The following is a 15,122-nucleotide window of genomic DNA, read 5'->3' as shown; positions in this document are numbered from 1 at the left end:
GTGCCGACACCTCCACTTCCGTCGGCAGGGCCCCCACGGGTATTTTTAACTGCCGGCTCTGCCGCTTGGCACGCTCTGAGTGTCCGTCCCTGCCTCCAGCTGCCTGGCCCGGCCCCCGCCGCCCCCCGCGGCAGCACCGCACCCTCCGGAGCCGCAGCGGGCGCTCCGGGACTGCACGGGACAGGACTGGGACTGGTGGGGCAGGAATGGACCCTATCGGGGATGATCAGAGCAGGGTGCGACCCCACAGAGTGCGATGGGGATGTGCAGGACGGGGGGGGTCCCTTGGGCAGGACGGGATCCTATGGGGCAGAACGGGATCCTATGGGGGATATCAGCCCCAAAAAGCAGGGTGAGACCCCACAGAGTCCGATGGGACCCCGCTCCCCAGGGAGTCAGGATGGCAGGACAGGACCCTGCAGCACAGGAGGGGAACCCGTGGAGCAGGACTGGACCCTACAGGGCAGGATAGGGGGCTGGAAAGCAAGAATAGAGCCCATGGGGCAGGATCAGACGCTGTGGGATGGGACATGGGACCCTACAGCTCCTGCAGGGCAGGTCCTTCCAGATCGTGATGGATGCTGTGGGACAGGATGGGATCTGACAGGTGGGGCCGTCCCCTATGGGACAGGACTGGTCCCAGTAGGGCAGGACTGGTCCCAGTGGGTCAGGATTGCTCGCTGTGGGGCAGGACCGGTACCTGTGGGGCAGGATCTACATCTCCACCCCTTCCGCCGGGCAGGACCATCCTCATCCCCACCCCAGAGGGGTCCAGCCCCCCATGTCCCCACGTCACCCATGTCCCCTAGCCCGCGGGACCCCTCCCCTGGCCGGATCCCCGACCGGGGGGGGACTCTGGGGAGGGCGCTGGCAGCGGGGCGGGTGATCCCGCACACGCGCGTGCCCGCGGGGGCCGCGTGTTGTCAGAAGCTGTAGCCCGTGTCTCGCCCGCCGTGCCCCCGCCCGGGCAGCGCACATCACTCCCCGGCCTTCGCCTCCCGCTGACGAAGAGGAAGGGCCGGGGGCGCCAGCCCGGAGCCCCCCGCGCCCCCGTCACGCTAAGCCGGCCGGACAGGGGCTGCAGCCCCCCGGCGCTCCCCAGGGAGCCGCGGCTCTTCGCCGAGGATGCGGCTCCCGCTGAAGAAAATCGCCTCGTACAGGAGCGGGGCGAGGGGCCGGGGACGGCGGCGGGGGGTGAAACGGACTCCCCCCGGACTCCCCCCGGACTCCCCCCGGCCCGGCGGCGGCCTGATGCGCGCACACGGGCACAGCTGCGTCCTCGCACACCCGTGGCTGCCACCCTTGCACACCCACGGCGGTGCCCGGCACACCCCGACATCCACCCGGCCCCCTCTCACACTCGGGGACCCCCTCGCACACCCTGGCAGCCCCTTGCACACCCGAGCCCCCTCAGCCCCCCTTGCACACCCACCCAACCCCCCCCAGCCCGTCACACACCTCTGCACACCCGCGGACACCCCCAGCACGCTCTTGCACACCCACGCAGCCATTGATCCCCCCCGGTGTTCCCGCCCCACGCGCGGGGGGCACCCCGGACGCGGTGACACCCGGACGCGGTGTCACGGAGCGGGGACACGGTGGGAAGCTGCAGCCGCCTCCCACGCAGGCTGCCATGGCCAGGGTGAGGAAGAGGAGGAGGGACCGGAGCCGAAGCGCGGATCGGTCTCCGGGGGAGAGGGGACAGGAGGGACCAGTGTCCCGCCACCGCTGAGTCCCGGCAGCGGGAGCACCCCGGGAGGGGTTTTTGGGGGGATCTCATGGCGGGACCCCCGGTGCCACCCAACGCCAGCGCTCCCCGGGGGGACAGCGCAGTGACAGCGAGGACGGGGGACACGGGGGGCACGGGGGGCACGGGGGCTGCTGGCGGCGCGGGGCTCAGCACCAGGAGGGTTTTGGATGGCAGCGGCTGGAACGATGTTAATGACTTTTCTTCCTGTCGCTCTCCTTTTACACCGAGGGCAGCTCCGTAACCAGAGCCGCTTCCTTCCCCGAGATTAAGGAGCCGTCTGCTCGCCCTCCCCGGGCCGCTGACCCACCCCCCCCGCACGCGGAGCTGTCACCGAATTGTCACCCCCGGCTGGCCCAGGCCTGGCCCTGGTAGCGCTGGCGAAGGGACGCCCGCCCCTGTCACCCTTGGGTGCCCCTTCCCCGCGAGGTCCGGCGGGGCTGAGCATACTCCCAGCGCTGCTCAGGACTTGGCCAGGGGGTTCGAGGGTCCTTAAGGGGACTCGCCACGACCCCCCCGCTCCCCTCCTTCCCTCCGCCCCCGCCGTGGGGCTCCCCCAAAGCGGGGCTGCCCGGGGTGGGGCGCAGCGCCCGCCTGCCAGCGCGGGGTGGTTTGGGGCAGGAAGAGGAGGGTGACAACGCCGCGCTGCAGCATGAGGGGCCGCGGCGTGGGGACTGGGACCCTCCACGGGGGGAGCTGAGCCCCCCCAAACCCACCACTGGCTCTGCCCGTTGCCCACTCGGCACCACCCGTGACTCGATTTCCCCGCTGTGACTCAGAGGAGTTGGGGGACCTGGCCAGCTTCTGCGGGGGGGACAAAGTGCTTGAGGCGGCCTGGCTGTGGGACAGGAGGGGGCTTTGCAAGGTGGGAGCCCGAGGGAGGGTTTTGGGGGGGCTCCCAGCGTCTCTCTGCTCCGGGGGGAAGCGGGGATGCGGCTCCGTCCCTCCCAGCCGGCGCTGGCTGCAGGTGGGCGGCGGATGCGGCCCCGGGCCGGGGGTCCCCCGGGTGGGTGGCAGGTGGCCGGGCCGGCCCGGGGGCCCTGCGGTTTGCAATGCATGCTTCCATGAAGCGCTCGTCACCGCGCTGCCTTCGAGCAGCAGCGAGATGCAAATTCCTCTGGGGTGGGGGCAGTATTTTTGGTTTTCCCTGAGACCAAATTTAGCCCTCGCCAGTGCCCGGTGCCCTCGTGCTCATTTTAATAATGAAAACAGGAACAATGCCACTGACTATGAAAATTACCGCCAAGTTTCCCCTCGTTCCACAGAAGCCAAACTCCTGCCGCGTCCTTCCATGGCAGAGGCAGAACCTGCCTGGGGGCTGGGCTGGAGGAAGGGGACACTTTGAGGACACTTCGGGGACACTTTGGAGACTTCAGAATTGCACCCCCGGCTGGGTGCGACCCTCTGGCCAGTCCCTCTGCGGGGTTTTGGTCCCGGGATCAGCGGGGACATGTAGGATGGTGACATTCCTCAGAGGTGACAGGGGACAGCGGAAATCCGGGATAATGCCCCCGCGAAGGGTCCAACCCCCATCCCGGCGCTGGAGACCCCAAGGATGGGGGAAACCGAGGAACGGGGCGATGCCAGGCTTGGCTCGAGGATGTCTGGGATCCCGGCAATCCTGCCGGGCACGGCCACGGGCTTGGCGCCGCCACTCTGGAAGGGAGGTGGCCCGTGGTGACAAATGTGTCCCCAGCCCCGGGCGTATCCTGCAGCCGAGCCACTTCCTCCTGGCCCCTCTGTGAGGGCGTTCGGCGAGTGCCAAAGCCACCAGGGTGGCCACGAGGGACCGGGCACGGCGACCACAAGGTGCTGGCCTCGGCCACCACCGGCCACCCCGGGGACGCTCGGATGTGCGACGTGCGCGTGGCATCAGCCACCCGCAGAGGGGAAACTGAGGCACGGGGCTGGGGAAGGAGGGGATTTAAGCCCGGGGAGGTCCCGGAGCTCCTGCGCTCCTGGAAGGGCCCTGCGGGGGAGGACGCCCAGCTGCGGGGAGGGTTGGAGCCCCATGCCCGGTGGTCCCTCCTTGTGGAGGGCCGAGCTCAGGCTTGGAGTGCCCCATCCCAAGGGACGCTGTGTCCCAGAGGGGTCCGGGATGTCCCAGAGCATCCCTGTCGCCGTCCAATGGGACAGCTGGTGGCTGTTCAAGGTGACGGTCAGGACACGGCTCCCGGCCCTCCCGGCCCTCCCGGCCCTGCGCGAGTGCTCGCTGCGCGGGGACACTTGTGACAACCATCTCCCCAGGAGTCCTGCCGCGTCTTCCAGTGTCCCTGGTGTCACTTTACCGTGGCAGGGGGAGACTCAAGGGCGTGACATCCTGAGGACAGGGCCACGCTCCTTGTCCCGCCCCTCCGGACCCCGCTCGTCCAGGACCGGGACCCCCAGGGCGAGGGGGACGCGGGGTGGCGGTGGCAGGTCCCCAGCTGTGGCCACGGTGGGGACACTGGCGAGCCCGACACCCTCTGGGTGGCCACGCCGGCTGATCCCTCAGCGGGGGGGTGTCCCTGTGAATTTATCCTCGGCGGCGATGGCAAAACAGGAATGAATTAGCACGTGGTGACGTCAGGAGCACTTGTGCCTCAGCGCTCGCTCCCCCCCCGTTAATGAGTCTCTCCCCCCCATCCTTGACCCCCCTCCGGCCTTAATTTTCCCTCCTAGAAAAAAACAATTCTGGAATTTTCCTTGTTTTCCTTCTTTTTCTCACTTGAGAGCTCGGTTGGTGGGGAGAGGGTGGCAGCGCCCTGGTGGTCTGGGGGTGTCCCGGGAGGGTGGGGACAGCTGAACAGGGAGATGCTGTCCCCGCTGCCAACCTCAGGGAGCGGAAAAGTGTGGGGAGGGGGCGGTGGGGGTCAGCAGCGGGGGCTTTGCATAGGGATTGAAGGCCGGGCCCCCGCTGAACCATGGCAGCGCTGCAAAGCCGGCCCCAGTGGCTGCTAAGCTGCGTCTGCTGGGCCAATACACAACCCCCGGGACGCCCCCGAGCCCCCGCGTCTGCCCCGGCCCCACTCCCCGTGGGCACCCGGCGGTCCGTCCTCCCGTCCGTCCACCCCCCACGGCCTCCCTGCGCATCCTTAACTCCCCATTTCCTCCTGCCCCCAGCTGGGCCGCTCCGGGGAGAAGCAGCGCTGTCCCCATTCCTCGTCCTCATCCCTGACCCTGTGACCGACCCGTCCCCGTCCCGGGCCACATCCTCATCCCCGTCCCCATCCTTATCTGTGTCCCCATCTCCACCTCTGCCATCTTCATCCGTGCTCCTATCCCCAGTCGTGTCCCCACTCCCATCCCTGTCCCTTGTCCCCATCTCTATCCCTGTCTCCAGTCCTGTCCCATCTCCATCCCTATTGCTGTCCCTTGTCCCCATCCCTGTCTGCATTCCTGTCCCTTGTCCCTGTCTCCATCTCCCATCCCATCCCTTGTCCCCATCCCTATCCCTGTCCCTGTTCCTCTCACCACGTCTGTTTTTTGTCCCCATCTCTACCCCCATCGCCATTCTTGTCCCCTTTCCCAGTCCCATCCCTTGTCACCATCCCTGTTCCCTGTCCCCATCCCCATTCCTGTCCCCATCCCTGTCCCTGGGGGATCACCACCCGTGACCCTGATCCCAGGGGGGTCCGGTGCGGGTTCGGTACCGACCCACGGCTCCCCCTTCCCCTCCTCCCCCACCCCAGCTCCAGGGGTCCCGCAGGTGTGGGGAAGGAGCCCAGCTGCCAGGAGCGGGGACAGTGGCAGTGCCGCCCGTCCCCCTGTGCGGTGTGGCAGCGGCGGGGTGTCACCGAGCCACCGGGAATGGAAAGTATTGACGGGAGCCGAGCTGGGCATCTGCCAAGGCGAGCGGCCACCGCAGAGCCCAGTGCCTCGGTGATGGCTCCAGGGGACACCGGGACTTCCCCGGGCACAGCGGGGTCAAGGACGGGTGCCGGGAAGGCCTGGCCTCGGGGTGGGCACGGGGGTGGCACGGGGGGTGGCACGGGGGGTGGCACGGCTTGGCTGAGCTTCGCGGGGATCTCAGACCACCCCAAAACCGAGAAGGGGAGGGGGGACCAGAAGGGGCCGAGCCGTCAGCGCCACCCCTCAGGCGTGTCACCCCCCCACAGTGACTGCAGTGACACCAGAGCAGGGGAGGACCCGAATTGTCCCTTCCCTGTGTCCCCCCAGAGCCCCAAAACACCGGCAGGAGCGTGGCCCCCCTTGTCACTCTGTCCCCACACTGTCCCGTGTCCCCACCCCCGCTCCCACGTCCCCTCCACGTGTCCCCCGTCCCGTCCCTGGCTCCCCGCGTGTCGCGGTCCCCGCGTTGCCCCCTCCCCGCCCCCGGCCCGCCCCGGTTGGGGGTGGGGAGGGGCTGCAGGGCGGAGCTGCGGGCGCGGAGCCGCTTCTTTGGATAAGAGGCGCGGGGCCGCGGGGATGGGCAGGTGGAGCGTGTGAGGCACCGGCGCCAGCACGGGCACGGGCACGGGCACGGGCACAGGGCACGGAACCCCCCCTCGGCACTTCTGGGGGTTTTCCGGCTGTTTTAGGGTATTTTTTGCGGCGTTGGTTTTTTCGCCCCCGCTCCCTCTTTGCTGTCCCCGGGCCGCCTCCGCTCGTGCCCCCGCCCCGGTTCCACCGGGCATGGAGCGGGCGGCGGGAGCCCGGTCAGGCGGGCAGCGCTGACCGGCGCCGCGTCCCGGGGCCGCCGCCGGCGGGGACCCCCATGAGCGGCTGAGCGGGGCCGGTGCCCCCCGCCCGTCCATGGGCGCGCTGGAGCCGGGCACCGGAGCCCCCCGGCCCGCCGCCCCCATGCTCAGCGCCACCAGCTTCGCCAAGGAGCCGCCGGGCCCCCGGGACGCCGCCGCCGCTGCTTTCTTCGGTGATGGAGGGGCACCGGAACCGGGAGCCCCGCCGCTGCCTTACGGCGCTCCCGGCGGCTTCGGCGGCCGGTTCATGGGGCCGTGCCCGCCGTACCGGGCGCCGCCGCCTCCCGCCGCGCCGGTGGAAGGTTACGCGGGCGCCGAGGGCGGCTTCGGCGGCGGGGGGGGCCCGCTGTGCCCCCCGCTCTGTGCCCTGCCCGGGTACAGGGCGGCCGGGAAGGTGCAGGTGATGCTCAACAATTACCCGCTCTGGGCCAAGTTCCACAAGCACCAGACCGAGATGATCATCACCAAGCAGGGCAGGTGAGCCGGGAGAACCGGGGGGGCTCCGGGGGACGAGCGGAGAGCCGGGCAGCACCGGGGGGAAGCGGGACTGGGGGGCGGCGGGGCACTGGGGGGGACTGGAGGGGACTGGGGTGGGCTGGACGGAGCGGGACGGAGCGGGACGGGGGATGGCGGGGACCGGCGTGTGCGGGGACAGGCAACTGTCGCAGGACGCGTGAGGTAACGCAGGGGACGAGGTGGGGACACCGAGGGGAACTGAGAGTACCGGGGAAACGGGGACGGGGGCACCGCGACAGAGATGGGCAGCGCCACCCGGCACCGGGGATGGCGGGGGTCCGGTGTGGACACCGGGGGTGCGGGGGTGCGGACACCGGCAGTGAGGGGGGGGACAGGCCGGGGGGGCTGGCACGGTGAGGGGCTGAGGGGTCCTGCCTCGTCCCCCCAAAGGGCTGGAAGGGTGGGAGGTGTTTGTGGAGCTGGGGGTGCAAGAGGGGACCCCCATCCCCTGCTGGGTTTCAAGAAAAACCTGGGACGGGGAGGCAAATCATCCCAGATGTCCCCTGGTGTTGTTTCCTTGGGGAGTTGAGGCTTGTGGGAAGGAGAAAAGGGTCTGGGGGTGTCCCCACCTGTATCAGGGAGGGACAGGGGGGTCCGGACCCTCGGTGTCAGGAAGGTGGCGCTGCCAAGGGCCTGCAGGCAGCTTTGATCCGGCCTCAACCCACGGGCCGGATCCGGAGCTCGGCGCTGCAACAAGTGGTGAGGAGCTGCTGCCACCCCACAGCGCCGTGGGAGGGTGGGTGACACCCTGTCCGCTCCCTGTCCCCTCTCTGGGGTGGAAACCCCCCTCTCTGTGGGGCAGAGAGAGCCCGGCTGCCCCGCATGTGACCAGGGAAGGGGGAGCGTTTTGGCCACGTCCTGGCTGCCAGAAATGCCCTCGGTGACGCCACAGCCGGGCACTCGCTGTCCCCTCCGTGCCGGGCTGCAGGCTCCGGGGCTGGGAGAGGACTGGGGGATTTTTGGGGTGTCTGCCAAAGCGCCAGTTTGGGGGATCTGGGTGCCATAGAGGCCCTGTGGGGCCGTGGAGTCGCCACGACTTGCAGCAAGGGGAGCCCAGAATGCTAAACCCGTCCTTCAGCCCCACGTTGGGGTGATGAGGATGAGGGGAGCCCCACCTGGGCTGCACTTTGGGGGTCTCAGTAGGAACGGAAGGGATCACACACAGCTCGGCCGCCACCAGATCACCCCGAGGGGCCCCAAAACCCCGTGCCAAGGGGAAACAGGGCTGCCTCCCCCCGCTGTGCCCTCAGCAGCTGGCACAGACCCCCCCCAGCCCCTCCTGCCGCGCTGCCCCCCCTGCCCAGCCCCATCCCCGCGCCCAGGGGGTCCCTTTCTGCCCGGCGCCCCTCGGCTCGCTCGGCCGAGAGACAGATGGTGTCACTTCGATGCTGAGCCCAACCTGCTTAATGTGTTGGAAGTCTAAACACGTTAGGGCCGCTTGGTTTGCCACGGCCGTGCCCGGCCCCACTGCGCCCGGCGATGCTCCGAGCGAAGCAGCGCCGGCACGGGTGGGGTGTCACGTCCTCAGGGGGTGGCGGGGGTGGAGGGCACCCCAATTTGTTGTTTGTCACCCGCCACCCTTCAGGCCTTGGAGGAATGTGCTGAAATTCTGCTTTTCCCCCCGCTTTTCTCCGCTCCTCCCCAGCTGGGTGCTGGGGAAGTGCCCTCCCTGCTGTGTCAGGACCTGCTGCTGAGGGTCTGGAAATTGGGGTGGCCCCACAGATCCCATCCCACCCCACCCCGCCCCGCTGCACCTCTGCTTTCATCTCCCAGCCTGAAACCGCCAATTTTGGGTTTTTTCTCCCAACTCCATCCCCCGCGATGGAGGGGCTGCAGGCTGAGGGGGGTTTTGCTCTGCACAGGGGGGCTCACGGCAAGCCCAGCCCGTGGAGAGCGTCAAACCCAGAGCCACAAAACATCCGTTTCCCCCGACCCTGAGCTGCTTTTGCAGCGTGCAGGGCCGGGCTGCAGCGCTGCTGAGACAGGAAAAACCCCAGCGGGGCTCGAGGGGGACGTGAGCCCCAAACGGGGACCCGAGGGGGGACCTGAACCCCAAAACGGGGACCTGCCAGGCTGGGGGGCTGTGGGGAAGGGCAGGGGACACGTTCCCATCCCGCTGCTGGCTCTGCAGCCCCATCCCGCCGCCCGGGGAGGACTTGAGGCTGGGGGGGACATGGTGGCACTGGGGTGAAGCTGGCCAGGCACTGGGATTCACCCTGCTGGCACCGTTCCTGCTGTCCCGGGCCATCCTGAGCTGTCCCGTGCCATCCTGGGCCATCCCACCCTGTCGTGGGCCACCCCACCCCAACCACCCCGGTCCGGACATTTCCCGGCCGGTTTTCCACGCCTGTCCCCATCCCTGTCGCAGTCCCTGTCCCCGCTGTGTCCCCCGCGGCTCTCGGGGCTCGGCAGGGCAGCATTCCTAGGGAAACCCCCAAGGACTCGCCGGCACCCCGGCAGCGACGGGCACGGGGAATTCCTGCCGTGGGGTTCTGCGGCAGGGCCGGGGCTGGCTCTGCAGTTTTGGGGTGACACAGGGGCTGGTCCTGCCCTTTGGGGTGACACAGGGACTGGTCCTGCCCTTTGGGGTGACACAGGGCTCGTCTTTGCATTTTGAGGGGACGCAGGGGCCGGCTTTGGCTTTTGGGGTTGCGCAAAGGGCCAACACTGTGTTTTGGGGTTACACGAGGGGTTGGCTTTGCATTTCGAGGGGACGCAAGGGGCTGTCCCTGTCATTTGGGGACACAGAAGGGCTGTCCTTGCACTTGGGGGTGGCTCAGGATGGCACGACCTTGCTTCTGGGGGGTGCCAGGGACTCTCTCTGCATTTGGGGACACAAGGGACGGCTTTGCCTTCGGAGAGGACACTGGGGGTGGCTTTGGGGACACAAAGTCCAACGGGTGGCTTTGATTTGAGGGGTGCATGAGGAGGGACACCAGAGCTGGCAGCGCCTTTGGGGGACACTGGGGGATGGCTCTCGCGGGCTGGCAGTGGCTGTCCCCGTGCAGGCTGGGCTGGGGACACGCAGTGCCCGGCTGGCAGCTCGGCGGGGCTGGTGCAGACATGTTGTGACTTGTCACCGTGTCCTGCTGCGCTGTGACATTTAGCTGTGCCCTGTCACCCAGACGGGCAGTGCAGCTGTGCTCTGCAGATGTGCCGTGCCACGCAGCAGTGCCACCGGGTGTCACCGGCACTCGTCCAGCTGTGCCACCGTGCTGTGGCACCACAGCGTGCATTGCCATGTCACCGTGCCATGTCCAGCAGCTGCTCCATGTCACCGTGCCATGCGTTGGTGTGTCACCATGCCGTGTCACCGTGCCATGAATTGGTGTGTCACCACCGTGCCATGTCACCGTGCCACATCCAGCAGCCATGCCGTGTCACCGTGCCATGAATTGGTGTGTCACCACCGTGCCATGTCACCGTGCCACATCCAGCAGCCATGCCGTGTCACCGTGCCATGAATTGGTGTGTCACCACCGTGCCATGTCACCGTGCCATGCATCGCTCTGTCACCACCACCCCCTGTCACCATGCCGTGCACTGCCGTGCCACCCCTGTGCCATGTCACCCAGCCCTGCCCCTGGCCCGCGTCCCACGCGGCCCTGGTGGCTCCTGCGGTCCCCGCGCTGCCGCCGGGGGAGGGGGAGGCTCAGGAAGCCGCAGCCCCCCGCGCCTGCCGGGGGGCTCTGAGCCCCTGCACCTCCTCTCCTCCCACCCGGACACCCTCCCTGTGCCCCCACCGCCGCAGTGTCCCCGTGTCACCAGCTGTCCTCTCGGTGCCGCCGCGAGCCGAGGGGTTCACGCAGGGACAGACGCCGAGAGCGCCGAAACAAAACCCTCCGAGGGTGAAACCAGCCGTGCCCACCCGCCCTTTTGGGGCTGGGGGGCACCTCCCAAACCGCAGGGACCGAGCCGGGGGAGCCGAGTCCTGCCCGAGCCGAGCTCGACCGCCGAGGGGGTTTAAAAATAAAGGCGAGGCGAGCGCGGTTTCGGGTCTTGCCCCCACCCTGCCGTGACGGCCGGGCCCGTGCGGTTTCCCCGCGGCAGCGGCAGCGTGTGAGCGCCGGTGCTCCGCTGGCAGCGCCGGGGAACGCGCTGTGGGAGCGAAGGGCAAAAAAAAAAACACCAAACCAAAAAACCAGCCCAAAGAAACCTGTTTTCTTCCTCTCTGCTCCTTGCAGAGCTCGGGCTGGTGCAGCAGCCGCGCTGGGAGCTCGGCCCGGCCGTAGCCGGCGCCTCGGCTCGGCGCTCCGGCGGCTCCCGGCTGTTTTTAATGTGGTCGCGATTTTTTATCAGCGGCTGGAACCCCCCTGTGCCCGGCGCGGCCGCGTCGTGCTCGCTCCAGAGGAGATGTGAGCCCGCGGGGACGGCTCCTTTGGGGACACAAAGGGGAAAACGGGGTCTGCGAGGGCTCGGGGGGACCCCGGGGCACCCGGGATGCTCAGGGCCAGCGTCGGTCCTGGGCACGTGCAGCTCCTCGCCACGGCTGCTGCTTCGTCCGCTTCTTTCTCTTTTTACTTCTCTTTTTATCTTAATCTTTCTCTTTATCGTTTTCTTTATCTTTCACTTTTTCGTTTTATCTTCCTTTTATTCTTATTTTTACTATTTCATGTTCTTGTTTTTAGTCATTATCTTCTCCTTCTTTCTCTTCTCCACCTGATTATTCTTCATTTTTCCTCTTCTTTTATCCCGTTATTTTTCATTTTTTCTCTTCCTTTTTCTTCTTTTTCTTTTTTCTCTTCCTTTCCCCCTCCTTCTTTTTTCTTAATCTTCATTTTCTTCTCTTGTCTTTTTCTGGCTTTTTTTTTTTTTTTTCTTTTCTTCTCATTTTTTCTTTCTCTTTCTATTTTTTCCTTTTTTCTTCTCTTTCTTTTTCTATTCCTCACCCTCTCGCAAGGGCAATTTTGAGTCAGCCTCCACCCGCTGACTTTTCTTTCCGCTGCTCTTCCCCCGGCGCTGCCCCAGCCCCGCTTCCTGCGGGGGCCCGGACCCCTCCCTCTTTTCCCCTCGCGTCCCCTCTCCCCTCAGGAATTCGGGGCGAATATTCCCCGTGGGGAGGACACCCCCGTGTCCCCGTGCGGCTTTGAGGGGTGCCCGGTGGTGGCTCTGTGCTGGGGGTGACATTACCGGGGCGGCCGGTGTCCAGCTCCGGCCATCGGAGCTCCAGAAAGTTGCCAAAATTCCACGGCTGGGAGCCGCGTGGGGGCTGAACCGGCGCCCGCAGCCGCGGCTGGAGGCCCCGCCGCCAAGCTGAGCTGGCCACTGGGGGCTACTGGGGCTACTGGGGCCACTGGGGCTAGTGGGCGAGCGGCCAGTGCTGGACAGAGCAGGGAGCAGAGATCTCCCAGCGCAGCGCTGCGGTTGGAGGGGACACCCGGGGGGCACGCGGGGTGCAGCCCCCGGGGGGGTGGCAGCTGCCGCCCCGTGGTCCCCCCCGGTCCCACCGTGTCCCCTTCCTGCCCTTGGCGCGGGCTGGCGCCCGGCCCGAAATAGCAGCAGCGGTGTTGGTTTCCGATCCGGAAGGTGCTTGGGGAGGGGGAGGAAGATACCGGGGGGGGGGGGATCGGCCCCGACAGCATCCCCCAGCTGCCGGGGTCACTCAGCTCCTCACGGGCACCCAGCCGGCTGCGGGAGGGTGGGGGGAGTGGGCACCGCGCTGCCTCAGTTTCCCAATCACCCCCCCAAACTGCCCTGTGCGCCAAGGGCCCAGCGGGGAGGGGGGGGTGACAGTGTCTGTGCCTCTGTCCCCTCCCCAGGCGAATGTTCCCCTTCCTCAGCTTCAACCTGTCGGGGCTCAACCCCGTGGCGCACTACAGCGTCTGCGTGGACGTGGTGCTGGTGGACCAACACCACTGGCGCTACCAGGGCGGAAAATGGGTGCAGTGCGGGAAAGCCGAGGGCAGCATGCCAGGTACGGGCCCTTCGTCCCCGTCCTCCCCCTCCTGCTGCTGCCGGGGTGGGGGGTGACGCTGTGGCCGCTGTCCCCTCCCCAGGGAACCGCCTGTACCTGCACCCCGACTCGCCCAACACGGGCGCGCACTGGATGCGGCAGGAGGTTTCCTTCGGGAAGCTGAAGCTCACCAACAACAAAGGAGCCTCCAACAACGTCGGACAGGTGAGGGGAGGGTCCCGCCGCCGTGGCAGGTCCCTGTGACCCCCCCTGACCGCTCGCTGTCCCATTTTACCCCCCCCAGATGATCGTGCTGCAGTCGCTGCACAAGTACCAGCCGCGGCTGCACGTCACGGAGGTGAAGGAGGGCGAGGGGGAGGACGGGTACCCCTCCCCGCACACCCACACCTTCGCCTTCCCCGAGACCCAGTTCATCGCCGTCACCGCCTACCAGAACGCCGACGTGAGTACGAGACCCCCTGCCAGTCCCGAGCATGTACCCCCCCCAAAAAAAAAAGTCCCCCAACAGCACAAAAACTCCAGCAAGCCCCGCAGCGTCCTCCCAGAAACCAGATAGGATATCCCAGTGTCACCACAGCAACCCAAAACCGCGCCCAGAGCAGCCCCGTTAATCCCCCAGCGACATCCGGGGCGTCCTGAGCTTCAGGAAAACCCCACTGGCCTCCCCCCAGGCCAGCCCTGTCTGCCAGCACCTGCAGCATCCCTGCGACCTCAGCATCCCAGGATGTCCCCTGCATCCCTTCAGCATCCCAGCGGCCTCCCAGCGCCGCCCGTGTCCCCTGAGACTTCCAGAGCCTCCCCTTGGACCCCTTCAGCCCGCCCCGATCCCTTTAGCATCCCACCGTCCCTCCCAGGACCGTCCCACAGCATCCTGCAGCATCCCAGGATCTCCCCCTGCATCCCTTCAGCATGCCAGCGGCCTCCCAGTGCCCTCAGATCCTCTCAGATTTCCAGAGCCTCCCCCTGGATCCCTTCAGGCCACCCCTGGATTCCCCGCTACCCCCCCCAGGACCGTCCCACACATCCCAGTGCCCCCCCCCCCGAACCCCTTCAGCATCCCACAGCCCCCCAGCACCCCCCGCCCTGGCAAAGGGCGGGATTCTGGTGGGATGGGGGAAAGGAACAGCGGGGGGACACCCCGGAGGAGGGACAAGCTGCCAGCAGCCCCCCCAAACCCACGTCCCCCCAGATCACCCAGCTGAAGATCGACCACAACCCCTTCGCCAAAGGATTCCGGGACAACTTTGACTCGTGAGTGCCACCCCCTCTCCTCCCTCCCGTCCCCCCCGGTGCCCTCCCGGCCTCATCCGGCAGGAGCAGCCCCCCAAAACCCCACCGCGTTCCCCCCCCCGCAGGATGTACACGGCCTCGGAGAGCGACCGCCTCACGCCGTCGCCGCCGGAGGCTCCGGGCTGCCAGCAGCTGCTGCCGGCCCCGCGCTTCCAGCCCTTCCTGCCCGAGCAGTACCCGCTGCCCCCGGGCCGCTTCTTCGGGGGGGAGCGGGGGGCTGCGCTGCCCCTGCCCCCCAAAGACCCCCCCCACTGGTACTTCCCCCCGCAGCAGCCCCCCGCCCCCGGCGCGCTGGAGTGCGGCGGCTACGACGGGGGGTACGGGGGGGGCAAACTGGTGCCCTATGGGGTGAAGCCCTTCGCGCTGCCGCCCGCCCCACACCCGCCCCTGCCCTATTACCCCGAGGGCCCGGCGGGTTTCGGGGTGACGGGGGGCTGGAGCCCCGGGCAGTACGGCCCCAAGGGCGGCGCCGCGGCTCTGGGCTGGTACCGGGAGCCCCGCGAGGAGAAGGGGAAGGAGACGGAGGGCTGGGCCACCGAGCCGCCCGCCGCTGTGGCCTCGGGGGACTCGTCGGACTCGGGGCTGTACGAGTGCAAGCGGCGGCGAGTGTCCCCGTACCCCTCGAGCACCGAGAGCTCCTCCCCGCCCCGCAACGGCGACATCTACGACAAGGAGCCGGTCACCGACGGGGGCTACTACGGCTTCTACGGCAACTGAGCCACAGCGGGCGGGGGGAGCGAGGGGTCAGAGCCTCCCCGGGCACCCCAAATTTGCTCCTGTGTGCCCCCCCACACCCATATCCTGGGACGACTTGAGCGGAAGGGGGGGCTCAGCGTGACAATCAGCCCCCGGTGCCACCCCGGTGGGGCCGCGGGGGCGAGCGGGGAGGGGACGGGCGGGGAGGGGGGGGGGATGCTGGTGAGGTTATTTTTTTGGGGCCGGTGGTTTTTAAGAGAGGGGGGTTGATGCTGAAGTA

The 15,122-nt window shown here is 67.8% G+C and overlaps 1 protein-coding gene across 1 annotated transcript; it reads left to right on the top strand.

The window, feature by feature from the left end:
* Positions 1-6,347: 6,347 nt before the first annotated feature.
* Positions 6,348-14,871, top strand: TBX21 (T-box transcription factor 21). The gene is made up of 6 exons (XM_068211905.1): positions 6,348-6,903; positions 12,702-12,856; positions 12,939-13,060; positions 13,140-13,298; positions 14,046-14,107; positions 14,212-14,871. Exons 1-6 carry the CDS (start codon positions 6,482-6,484, stop codon positions 14,861-14,863), a joined length of 1,572 nt encoding a protein of 523 aa, XP_068068006.1. The 5' UTR covers positions 6,348-6,481; the 3' UTR covers positions 14,864-14,871.
* The last annotated feature ends 251 nt before the right edge of the window (positions 14,872-15,122 follow it).

This window comes from Anomalospiza imberbis, chromosome 22, assembly GCF_031753505.1.
Source record: "Anomalospiza imberbis isolate Cuckoo-Finch-1a 21T00152 chromosome 22, ASM3175350v1, whole genome shotgun sequence".
In the NCBI taxonomy this organism is placed as follows: domain Eukaryota; kingdom Metazoa; phylum Chordata; class Aves; order Passeriformes; family Viduidae; genus Anomalospiza; species Anomalospiza imberbis.
This window is presented reverse-complemented; position numbering and strand designations above follow the sequence as displayed.